This window comes from Pelobates fuscus, chromosome 5 (assembly GCF_036172605.1).
Source record: "Pelobates fuscus isolate aPelFus1 chromosome 5, aPelFus1.pri, whole genome shotgun sequence".
Lineage (NCBI taxonomy): Eukaryota > Metazoa > Chordata > Amphibia > Anura > Pelobatidae > Pelobates > Pelobates fuscus.
The window spans coordinates 380330252-380343915 of record NC_086321.1 but is presented as its reverse complement, the minus strand read 5'-3'; the positions used below and the strand labels follow the sequence as shown (position 1 = coordinate 380343915).

Genomic DNA, 13664 nt, shown 5'->3' with positions numbered 1-13664 from the left:
ATGGCTCCGCCCATTCCCTGGTTTCTGAATGAATGGCTCCTCCCATTCCCTGGTTTCTGAATGAAAGGCTCCTCCCATTCCCTGGTTTCTGAATGAAAGGCTCCTCCCATTCCCTGGTTTCTGAATGAATGGCTCCTCCCATTCCCTGGTTTCTGAATGAATGGCTCCTCCCATTCCCTGGTTTCTGAATGAATGGCTCCTCCCATTCCCTGGTTTCTGAATGAAAGGCTCCTCCCATTCCCTGGTTTCTGAATGTAAGGCTCCTCCCATTCCCTGGTTTCTGAATGAATGGCTCCTCCCATTCCCTGGTTTCTGAATGAAAGGCTCCTCCCATTCCCTGGGTTCTGAATGAAAGGCTCCGCCCATTCCCTGGTTTCTGAATGAAAGGCTCCTCCCATTCCCTGGTTTCTGAATGTAAGGCTCCTCCCATTCCCTGGTTTCTGAATGTAAGGCTCCTCCCATTCCCTGGTTTCTGAATGTAAGGCTCCTCCCATTCCCTGGTTTCTGAATGAAAGGCTCCTCCCATTCCCTGGATTCTGAATGAAAGGCTCCTCCCATTCCCTGGTTTCTGAATGAATGGCTCCTCCCATTCCCTGGTTTCTGAATGAAAGGCTCCTCCCATTCCCTGGTTTCTGAATGAAAGGCTCCTCCCATTCCCTGGTTTCTGAATGAAAGGCTCCTCCCATTCCCTGGTTTCTGAATGAAAGGCTCCTCCCATTCCCTGGTTTCTGAATGAATGGCTCCTCCCATTCCCTGGTTTCTGAATGAAAGGCTCCTCCCATTCCCTGGTTTCTGAATGAAAGGCTCCTCCCATTCCCTGGTTTCTGAATGAAAGGCTCCTCCCATTCCCTGGTTTCTGAATGAAAGGCTCCTCCCATTCCCTGGTTTCTGAATGTAAGGCTCCTCCCATTCCCTGGTTTCTGAATGAAAGGCTCCTCCCATTCCCTGGGTTCTGAATGAAAGGCTCCGCCCATTCCCTGGTTTCTGAATGAAAGGCTCCTCCCATTCCCTGGTTTCTGAATGAATGGCTCCTCCCATTCCCTGGTTTCTGAATGAATGGCTCCTCCCATTCCCTGGTTTCTGAATGAATGGCTCCTCCCATTCCCTGGTTTCTGAATGAAAGGCTCCTCCCATTCCCTGGTTTCTGAATGAAAGGCTCCTCCCATTCCCTGGTTTCTGAATGAAAGGCTCCTCCCATTCCCTGGTTTCTGAATGTAAGGCTCCTCCCATTCCCTGGTTTCTGAATGAAAGGCTCCTCCCATTCCCTGGGTTCTGAATGAAAGGCTCCGCCCATTCCCTGGTTTCTGAATGAAAGGCTCCTCCCATTCCCTGGTTTCTGAATGAATGGCTCCTCCCATTCCCTGGTTTCTGAATGAAAGGCTCCTCCCATTCCCTGGTTTCTGAATGAATGGCTCCTCCCATTCCCTGGTTTCTGAATGAAAGGCTCCTCCCATTCCCTGGTTTCTGAATGAAAGGCTCCTCCCATTCCCTGGTTTCTGAATGAAAGGCTCCTCCCATTCCCTGGTTTCTGAATGAAAGGCTCCTCCCATTCCCTGGGTTCTGAATGAAAGGCTCCTCCCATTCCCTGGGTTCTGAATGAAAGGCTCCGCCCATTCCCTGGGTTCTGAATGAAAGGCTCCGCCCATTCCCTGGTTTCTGAATGTAAGGCTCCGCCCATTCCCTGGTTTCTGAATGAATGGCTCCTCCCATTCCCTGGTTTCTGAATGAATGGCTCCTCCCATTCCCTGGTTTCTGAATGTAAGGCTCCGCCCATTCCCTGGTTTCTGAATGAAAGGCTCCGCCCATTCCCTGGTTTCTGAATGTAAGGCTCCGCCCATTCCCTGGTTTCTGAATGAATGGCTCCGCCCATTCCCTGGTTTCTGAATGTAAGGCTCCGCCCATTCCCTGGTTTCTGAATGAAAGGCTCCGCCCATTCCCTGGTTTCTGAATGAATGGCTCCTCCCATTCCCTGGTTTCTGAATGAATGGCTCCTCCCATTCCCTGGTTTCTGAATGAATGGCTCCTCCCATTCCCTGGTTTCTGAATGAATGGCTCCTCCCATTCCCTGGTTTCTGAATGAAAGGCTCCTCCCATTCCCTGGTTTCTGAATGTAAGGCTCCTCCCATTCCCTGGTTTCTGAATGAATGGCTCCTCCCATTCCCTGGTTTCTGAATGAAAGGCTCCTCCCATTCCCTGGTTTCTGAATGAAAGGCTCCTCCCATTCCCTGGGTTCTGAATGAAAGGCTCCGCCCATTCCCTGGTTTCTGAATGAAAGGCTCCTCCCATTCCCTGGTTTCTGAATGTAAGGCTCCTCCCATTCCCTGGTTTCTGAATGTAAGGCTCCTCCCATTCCCTGGTTTCTGAATGTAAGGCTCCTCCCATTCCCTGGTTTCTGAATGAAAGGCTCCTCCCATTCCCTGGTTTCTGAATGTAAGGCTCCTCCCATTCCCTGGTTTCTGAATGAAAGGCTCCTCCCATTCCCTGGGTTCTGAATGAAAGGCTCCGCCCATTCCCTGGTTTCTGAATGAAAGGCTCCTCCCATTCCCTGGTTTCTGAATGAATGGCTCCTCCCATTCCCTGGTTTCTGAATGAAAGGCTCCGCCCATTCCCTGGTTTCTGAATGAAAGGCTCCGCCCATTCCCTGGTTTCTGAATGAAAGGCTCCTCCCATTCCCTGGTTTCTGAATGAAAGGCTCCTCCCATTCCCTGGGTTCTGAATGTAAGGCTCCTCCCATTGCATGGGTTCTGAATGAAAGGCTCCGCCCATTCCCTGGTTTCTGAATGAAAGGCTCCTCCCATTCCCTGGTTTCTGAATGAATGGCTCCTCCCATTCCCTGGTTTCTGAATGAAAGGCTCCGCCCATTCCCTGGGTTCTGAATGTAAGGCTCCTCCCATTCCCTGGGTTCTGAATGTAAGGCTCCTCCCATTCCCTGGGTTCTGAATGTAAGGCTCCTCCCATTCCCTGGGTTCTGAATGAAAGGCTCCTCCCATTCCCTGGTTTCTGAATGAAAGGCTCCTCCCATTCCCTGGGTTCTGAATGAAAGGCTCCTCCCATTGCATGGGTTCTGAATGTAAGGCTCCTCCCATTCCCTGGTTTCTGAATGAATGGCTCCTCCCATTCCCTGGTTTCTGAATGAATGGCTCCTCCCATTCCCTGGTTTCTGAATGAAAGGCTCCTCCCATTCCCTGGGTTCTGAATGAAAGGCTCCTCCCATTCCCTGGGTTCTGAATGAAAGGCTCCTCCCATTCCCTGGGTTCTGAATGTAAGGCTCCTCCCATTCCCTGGGTTCTGAATGTAAGGCTCCTCCCATTCCCTGGGTTCTGAATGTAAGGCTCCTCCCATTGCATGGGTTCTGAATGTAAGGCTCCTCCCATTCCCTGGGTTCTGAATGTAAGGCTCCTCCCATTGCATGGGTTCTGAATGAAAGGCTCCTCCCATTCCCTGGGTTCTGAATGTAAGGCTCCTCCCATTGCATGGGTTCTGAATGTAAAGCTCCTCCCATTGCATGGGTTCTGAATGTAAGGCTCCTCCCATTCCCTGGGTTCTGAATGTAAGGCTCCTCCCATTCCCTGGGTTCTGAATGTAAGGCTCCTCCCATTCCCTGGGTTCTGAATGTAAAGCTCCTCCCATTCCCTGGGTTCTGAATGTAAGGCTCCTGGCAATGTCTGAGAATGCCCCTCTCACCTGGTCAATGAATGAGAGATGTCTCTGGATGGTAGCCTCGTACTGCTCACTTTGCTGTTTCAGTTGGCGTCCCAGCTCCTTTTCGGTCTGTTTCACGTGCCGTATAGTTAGTTCTCTCTGCTGAGCCTGGACCAAGTGAGGACAAACAAATATGGTAACTTCGTACAAAATAAAATGTCCTCAATCTATAAATTAAACTTTTACTGCAGGTTTCACACGAGACCATAATGACGTTTTGTATAATATTGCCAGTCACCTCGGACTATATACTGCGGCGGGCATCATTATAGCAAATAGATGTTTAACCAAATCTCGTCTGAACAAGAAACAACCCCCCCCCCCCCAAAAAAAAAATTATACAGGCGCTCAAAAAGCTCTGCACATCCTTTAACCTTCTCAGGGGAGTCAGTACAAAGCTGCTCACTATGCGAACAGCAAATATATGTATCTGGCCACCCCAGACACCTCAAAGGGACACTCCACTGTTCTCCTGTAACACTCTTTGGCAGATATGCCTCCAATAAAACTGTGCATGCATGTCATTTTGTATTGTTTTTCATTATGGTAGATCTAAAAACCGCTTGTAAAAGCTGCAAATCTCTTGTCTGCAGCCTGTGCATGCCCTCCCCTTCTAACCCCGCCCAGACTTTCTGTGGCTGTCCAATCACAGGCTTCCTAATGCAGCTCAATGAGAAGTCTTTGCAAGGCAGGTACTATGGGCTATTGCGGACTCGTGTTTAGTTCCACTGAGCTAACCAACCAGGAAGTAACAGGACTGGTTGTCTTATTGACAGCCAGGGGGATATAATAAGGATCATTTAGAAAAGTGACCGTTTTCCCCCATTGATGGTATCCACATCCTATCCTCGTTCCCCTGTAAAGCTCATTCCCTGATTTTGCTCCTGTCTATCACACGGTTTTCATTTTTCTTGTTCATATCTGGCTATTTTTACCAGATCCAAACACACACACATGTGGTTTACGAACTTCACAAATAAAAAAACTACAAAACTAGATTAATCTAGAACTGCCGGGGTTAGTATGAAATAATACAGAAAACTGCAGTGTGACCATAGTCGAGATACTCCGCCTGAGTACATACGAGTGCAGTCTGCAGCAGGTTCACGGTTTTCTTCTTTTCGTCGACCTCCAGACGAAGTTTCAGCATGGAACTCGTCACCTCCGTGGCCACTGCCGATGCCTGCTCCAGATGTGTCAGCTCCTCCTCCGATAGCAAGGCCTACATTAAAGACGTAATACGGGATGTGTGGAATAACAGGATAAACATAAGCCAAAAATAAGGTGTCTATGTTAAATAAGTCTGATAACTATGTTTAGACTTCACAAACGTTTGATAAAATGTGCTGTGAAAAAAAACCTCCCAAAACACACAGCCCCGGGTGTTACAGGTCAAAGTACGTCACAATTTGTATCAGTGGACATGTAAAAAGAGAGTGGCATTGCACTAATGTTTGTATCTAGTGTTTACTGTGTGTAAAGACTGGTAGATACATAGTGGAATGAACCATAAACAATGCAGGGATTGCAACCCATAATTTGCACGTGTTGGAAAGACATATAGTTACCACTTTATTAGTATTGGAGGCCGCAGAATGCGGCCTTTCTTGTTCCGATCTCTCCATCTCATCCAGAAAGCTGATAATACTCTGAAGTTTGGCTTCTGAGAGAAGCACGCCATCCTGCAAGTCTTTCTGTTCTCCCGGCCCACTGCGCATCATCTGACTGAGGCGCTCCAGATTATCAACGGTTAGAGAAGTGTCTCCATCCTATTGAAGAAGAAGCATGCATAGTCCATTACACCTCTAGATTAACAATACACAAAGAGCTCGATCTGAGCCAGAAACAAGTGTCCTTATCACTTCTCACCCCATCTATCCACCGGAACCTGTCCTTGGACTCAGACTTGACTTCAAGCTGTGGTTCGGGCTCCTCCAGCTGTTTAAGCGTATCAAGTAGCTCAGTAAGGGTGGTTTTAGACTGTGCTCTTCTTGCGGAGACCTCAATATCCAGATCTTCAATTGCCCGATCCAAGGGCGTCAATACCTGATAATTAAGAGAACATTTGTGAGGAAGGAGTATGAAGAAGACAAGGGTCCACCCATAGCCCATGAAGATATAAGGACGTACAGGGAGGTCACACGCACACATACCTGCCCCTTCTGCTCACTAAGCCTGCTTTCTGGAGCGGGACTGAACGGTGAAGTCACAGAGCTGTCCTCTTCTTGTGTGGCCGGGGCTCTGGTACCTGGGGACAGGAATTAAGAAGACTTGCTCAGTTACCACTTACAATACACTAAATGTAATGTCAGATATTAATATTAAATCAGCATATTAACCATAAGGAAACCACAGTCTGTAATGGGTAACAAAGAAGTTAATTAAAGGACACTAAGCAGCACAATCTCCAATACCTAATTTACTATGATAACATATTATACTATAACATATTATACAGCTTATTATACTATAATAACATATTATACAGCTTAATGTACTATTATAGCATTGTATACAGCTTAATGTACTAATACAACATATTATACAGCTTAATGTACTAATATAACATATTATACAGCTTAATGTACTAATATAACATATTATGCAGCTTAATGTACTAATATAACATATTATACAGCTTAATATATTATTATAACATATTATACAGCTTAATGTACTAATATAACATATTATACAGCTTAATGTACTAATATAACATATTATACAGCTTAATATACTAATATAACATATTATACAGCTTAATGTACTATAATAACATATTATACAGCTTAATGTACTAATATAACATATTATACAGCTTAATGTACTATAATAACATATTATACAGCTTATTATACTATTATAGCATTGTATACAGCTTAATATACTATTATAACATATTATACAGCTTAATGTACTAATATAACATATTATACAGCTTAATGTACTAATATAACATATTATACAGCTTAATGTACTAATATAACATATTATACAGCTTAATATACTATAATAACATATTATACAGCTTAATGTACTATTATAACATATTATACAGCTTATTGTACTAATATAACATATTATACAGCTTAATATACTAACATATTATACAGCTTAATATACTAATATAACATATTATACAGCTTAATGTACTAATAACATATTATACAGCTTAATATACTATTATAACATATTATACAGCTTAATGTACTATTATAACATATTATACAGCTTAATGTACTAATATAACATATTATACAGCTTAATATACTAATATAACATATTATACAGCTTAATGTACTAATATAACATATTATACAGCTTAATATACTAATATAACATTATACAGTTTAATGTACTAATATAACATATTATACAGCTTAATGTACTAATATAACATATTATACAGCTTAATGTACTAATATAACATATTATACAGCTTAATATACTAATATAACATATTATACAGTTTAATGTACTAATATAACATATTATACAGCTTAATGTACTAATATAACATATTATACAGCTTAATATACTAATATAACATATTATACAGCTTAATATACTAATATAACATATTATACAGTTTAATGTACCAATATAACATATTATACAGCTTAATGTACTAATATAACATATTATACAGCTTAATGTACTAATATAACATATTATACAGCTTAATGTACTAATATAACATATTATACAGCTTAATGTACTAATATAACATATTATACAGCTTAATGTACTAATATAACATATTATACAGCTTAATGTACTAATATAACATATTATACTATTATAGCATTGTATACAGCTTAATGTACTAATATAACATATTATACAGCTTAATGTGCTAATATAACATATTATACAGCTTAATATACTATAATAACATATTATACAGCTTATTATACTATAATAACATATTATACAGCTTATTATACTATAATAACATATTATACAGCTTAATGTACTATTATAGCATTGTATACAGCTTAATATACTATTATAACATATTATACAGCTTAATATACTAATATAACATATTATACAGCTTAATGTACTAATATAACATATTATACAGCTTAATATACTAATATAACATATTATACAGCTTAATGTACTAATATAACATATTATACAGCTTAATATACTAATATAACATATTATACAGCTTAATATACTATAATAACATATTATACAGCTTATTATACTATAATAACATATTATACAGCTTATTATACTATAATAACATATTATACAGCTTAATGTACTATTATAGCATTGTATACAGCTTAATATACTATTATAACATATTATACAGCTTAATATACTAATATAACATATTATACAGCTTAATGTACTAATATAACATATTATACAGCTTAATATACTAATATAACATATTATACAGCTTAATGTACTAATATAACATATTATACAGCTTAATATACTAATATAACATATTATACAGCTTAATATACTATAATAACATATTATACAGCTTAATGTACTATTATAACATATTATACAGCTTATTGTACTAATATAACATATTATACAGCTTAATGTACTAATATAACATATTATACAGCTTATTGTACTAATATAACATATTATACAGCTTAATATACTAATATAACATATTATACAGCTTAATGTACTAATATAACATATTATACAGCTTAATGTACTAATATAACATATTATACAGCTTAATATACTAATATAACATATTATACAGCTTAATGTACTAATATAACATATTATACAGCTTAATATACTAATATAACATATTATACAGCTTAATGTACTAATATAACATATTATACAGCTTAATGTACTAATATAACATATTATACAGCTTAATGTACTAATATAACATATTATACAGCTTAATGTACTAATATAACATATTATACAGCTTAATGTACTAATATAACATATTATACAGCTTAATGTACTAATATAACATATTATACAGCTTAATGTACTAATATAACATATTATACTATTATAGCATTGTATACAGCTTAATGTACTAATATAACATATTATACAGCTTAATGTGCTAATATAACATATTATACAGCTTAATATACTATAATAACATATTATACAGCTTATTATACTATAATAACATATTATACAGCTTATTATACTATAATAACATATTATACAGCTTAATGTACTATTATAGCATTGTATACAGCTTAATATACTATTATAACATATTATACAGCTTAATATACTAATATAACATATTATACAGCTTAATGTACTAATATAACATATTATACAGCTTAATATACTAATATAACATATTATACAGCTTAATGTACTAATATAACATATTATACAGCTTAATATACTAATATAACATATTATACAGCTTAATATACTATAATAACATATTATACAGCTTATTATACTATAATAACATATTATACAGCTTATTATACTATAATAACATATTATACAGCTTAATGTACTATTATAGCATTGTATACAGCTTAATATACTATTATAACATATTATACAGCTTAATATACTAATATAACATATTATACAGCTTAATATACTAATATAACATATTATACAGCTTAATGTACTAATATAACATATTATACAGCTTAATATACTAATATAACATATTATACAGCTTAATATACTATAATAACATATTATACAGCTTAATGTACTATTATAACATATTATACAGCTTATTGTACTAATATAACATATTATACAGCTTAATGTACTAATATAACATATTATACAGCTTATTGTACTAATATAACATATTATACAGCTTAATATACTAATATAACATATTATACAGCTTAATGTACTATAATAACATATTATACAGCTTAATGTACTAATATAACATATTATACAGCTTAATATACTATAATAACATATTATACAGCTTAATGTACTAATATAACATATTATACAGCTTAATGTACTAATATAACATATTATACAGCTTAATGTACTAATATAACATATTATACAGCTTAATATACTATAATAACATATTATACAGCTTAATGTACTATTATAGCATTGTATACAGCTTAATGTACTAATACAACATATTATACAGCTTAATGTACTAATATAACATATTATACAGCTTAATGTACTAATATAACATATTATACAGCTTAATGTACTATTATAGCATTGTATACAGCTTAATAAACTATTATAATATATTATTCAGTTTATTGTACTAATATAACATATAGCACAGTTTATTATACTATTATAACAGTACAATAAGTTGTATAATATGTTATAATAGTAAATTAAGCTGTACAATATATTATAATAGTATAATAAACTGTGCTATATGTGCAGTGAGAGGCCCCAGAGATTACGGCCTCTCACTGCACGGTGTGGGCACATACAGCGATTTTACACGTCCTCAGGATATTGCTTAAAAACAGGTGAAGCAATACTAGACACAGTTAACTTGATGCTTTGCTTTACCTTTAGATACGCTTTCAGTCTGTACCTGTGTTATTGGCTTTAGTGCTGCCACCTAGTGGTGAAGGCCCAGAATTCCTGCTGGTCTTCTTTCTCCCCAGCTTCCCACTTTCTACCAACTTCTGCACTTCCTCCTCCGCCACTCGCTTTGCATCCACCGCCTTCTGCGCTCGCTTTTGCTGCAACTCCTAAACACAAGAAATGCACAGATTACAGGTCACCGATATCTCAAATCCAGCCCCTCTTATAATCCATAGCTTGCAGGAACCTCAAAAGGTTATTTATTTTTGCGGTTTAAAAATTGCATTAGAAATGGTAATTAAGCCTGGAGTGCCCCTTTAACTCGTTTCTCTGAAATACAGAAAATAAAGAAATTATCCCAGAGACAGGAACAGTACTAAGAAAGTGTACAGCGCTGCAGACTATGTTGGTGCTTTATAGATGCCGGTAATAAATAAAGAAAAGTCGTTTTGATACAATGTAACGCTGCTGGTTTGATATTTTTCAGAGTTTTACATTGTGGCTGAGCTGATCCTGTGACCCGTACCTGAATGGCTGCTCTCCTCGCCTGACGCGCTTTCTCTTCACGGATTCTTCGCCGTTCGTCTGCCTTGGCTTGCTGGGAGACAAAGAGGTTGCCCTCTTCAGCGTGTTGCTCGCGCTCCTTCACATAAACAAATGTCACAAACAAGGGACAGACAGAGTAGAGTTTATAACACGATGTGAAATGCAAGTGTCATGGATATCAGCGAAACCGTGCAGAGGCTACGTGCAATTATAGGGTGTAAAAAGGCACTTTTTCCGAATGAAGAGCTCTTAAATTGCACTTATTTTAAGAGAATATGCTCTCAAAAGGAGAAACTCAGAATAATCTGTTCATTCGCAATGCTCGGAATATATCAGGACTGAGTATTATCCTATCTATAGGTAGGAGCAGCAACAATCAAACACTAGATTAATCTCTGCATGGAAATCAAAGCTTAAAGGGATTCTATAGTGCCAGGAAAACAAAGCCGTTTTCCTGGCACTATAGGCCCCTGCAGTGCCCCCTCCCTCGCGCCCCCTTCTCACAATGCTGAAGGGGTTAAAACTTACCTGAATCCAGTTCCAATGTCCCTTGGCGCTGGTTCAGGCTCCACTCATGCTCCTCCCTAGCCGGTGTCAGCCAGCGGGGGAGACCTAATACGCTGCAGGTTCTCGTCAGATAACAGCCACCAGAGGGCTTCTGGAATCGAAACGGCCCTTTGGTCCGTCTGGTAGACAGCCACTAGAGGAGGAGTTAACCCTCAGAGGTAATTATTGCAGTTTCTCAGAAACTTAAGTGACAAGGGACATTTCACCCAGACCACAAATGAGCTGAAGTAGTCTGGGTGCCTACAGTGTCCCTTTAAACATCTAATATCAGCAAAAACCACAGTACACATCAGCCCCAATATATAGTAAAAAACAAAGAAAAAAAAGTTACCTGTGCTCTCTCTTTAATCTCTATGTATATTTAGACAAATGAAGGTCATTTAGTTACTCCAATGGCCATTGGAGGGAATGCCCGCCTGCCAACATCAAGGCAGACCCCCCCTAAGCAGGTCTGCTGCCGCCCAGGAGTGATGGGAGTAAGTGCAGGACTGTTCTTTTTGTATTTGTATTCACTTTTTGTATCACACAGCTAAGTGACAATGCTGCCGTCCATCCCATGTGTTCCCTATTAAGGGTTAATAAGTATATAGGGGTGTATATAAAAAATACCCCTTTCTCAAGGAAGCAAGGTGAAGGGTCAGTGTAGGACCCGCTTAGGGGGGTCTGCCTTGACGTTGGCAGGCGGGCATTCCCTCCAATGGCCATTGGAGCAACTAAATGACCTCCATTTGTCTAAATATACAGAGGGATTAAGGAGAGAGCGCAGGTAACTTTTTTTCCTTTGGGTTTTTACTATATATTGGGGCTGATATGTACTGCGGTCGTTGCTGCTGCCTAGGAGTGATGGGAGTGAGCGCAAGACTTATCTAATATCAGCGTCTACTGCCTCATCCCTGCATCGCCATCTATTACCACACAGCACGGGAGAGGTCTGGTCTATTTGATTGGAGCGTTCTAAAGAGGACATTACGGGAATTTGCCTTTCTAATAAACCGGCTATTTACCTCCTTTTTAGAAGCCAAAATGTGTCTTAAAGAATCTTCCCCTGATTTCCGCTTCAGGCGATGGCGTCTGTACCAACGCTGGATGGTGACGGCTGCGGTGTTCACTTGCTGGATGAACCTTTAGAGAATTTATAAACATAGCGTAAGAGCGTTGGCTTTTTGACAAATCTGTCATCATGGCGCATTCATTCCCTTTAAAGGGTGAATTCACCTAGAGAATCATGGGCGCTGACAAAATGTTATTATAAAGAGAAAACATGTAATATGCAGGAAAAGTGCTGCCTTTTTATAAGACAGCTTTTACATTAGCGCGGATTTTATATTAATTTACTCTCAGAGTCTCAGCTGTGCCCCTGTCCGAGGCTCCCCGTTTGAAGCTTCGCACTGCAACAGAAGTTCAGGCAAGAGCTGACCGTTGCCAAACACTAGACTTTTGAGTTAAATAGTTCATTTGCAGTTTAACCCTTGAAGGTAAGCTGGCACCTGGACTTTATGATTAAGTTGTTATGGTATTCGGAGGGCTAATTTAAATATGAGCACTATAAGCGAGAGCAGCTTTCTGTGTTAAATTACTCTCATTTCAAGAAATGTGACAATACTCCTATTTATATTGCAACGTCATCCTAAGGACACACATTTTGTAGCCATTTAGCTTTACAGATGAGTTATTTAGAGGTAATTGGGGATAACCTTGATATTGGCAGATCAGCTTTCAATGAACGGTCAAGCCAAGTTACTAAAAGCTCACGGATTTCATTATACAGAAGGGTTATTGGCAGTCTCTCTGGATAATAGTCCATGCAGCCTCCATGGGATGATAGGAGTTGAGAGCTAAAGAATGATTAAAGCGCCATAGAGGAAGATAAATCTATTAATCACGTTTTCATGAAAAAGAAGAGCGCTTACCTCTCCGCCTCCTCTGCGGTCACCTCTCTTCTCTTCTGAGGTGTGCCTCCTCCCGTGTTATTACGCCCCAAGTTGCTAGTGCTGGATAAATTCTTCTGGGACTTCTGGAAACTTCCCCCCAAATCCTCACAAGTCAGGGGTCTCTGGTTACTGCAGGGAGAGAAGATCTGTTTAAAGATGCTATAAATTCTTACCCGTAAAATAAACAAACAGATGTTAACGTTCTGAGCGCCAAGCAGTTACTGACATTTCAAAGCGAGGCGCATTTTGCAGAGTATGAGCGTCACTCACTGGGTGAAGTATTTGCCATCACAAAGGGGTGCGCCAACATGCCATCCAAGATACCTTATTACGAAACCTGGATGGGCTATTCCCAAGGACGTGTTTGTCCCCACGTGGCACTCAGTGGGCTTCTAT

General features: G+C 38.9%; 1 protein-coding gene across 5 annotated transcripts in view; it reads right to left on the bottom strand.

Moving 5' to 3' along the window:
• The window catches only part of CEP131 (centrosomal protein 131), a 73589-nt gene that overhangs the window by 47151 nt on the left and 12774 nt on the right, over positions 1-13664 (bottom strand). For all 5 annotated transcript variants that reach the window (XM_063456313.1, XM_063456311.1, XM_063456310.1 and 2 more), the window contains exons 7-15: positions 13248-13397; positions 12342-12459; positions 10751-10867; positions 10232-10391; positions 5856-5950; positions 5572-5748; positions 5271-5471; positions 4787-4924; positions 3685-3810 (exon numbers count right to left, since the gene is read on the bottom strand). In XM_063456313.1, the coding sequence (XP_063312383.1) occupies positions 3685-3810; positions 4787-4924; positions 5271-5471; positions 5572-5748; positions 5856-5950; positions 10232-10391; positions 10751-10867; positions 12342-12459; positions 13248-13397 (1282 nt within the window). The remainder of the gene's footprint in view (positions 1-3684; positions 3811-4786; positions 4925-5270; positions 5472-5571; positions 5749-5855; positions 5951-10231; positions 10392-10750; positions 10868-12341; positions 12460-13247; positions 13398-13664) is intronic.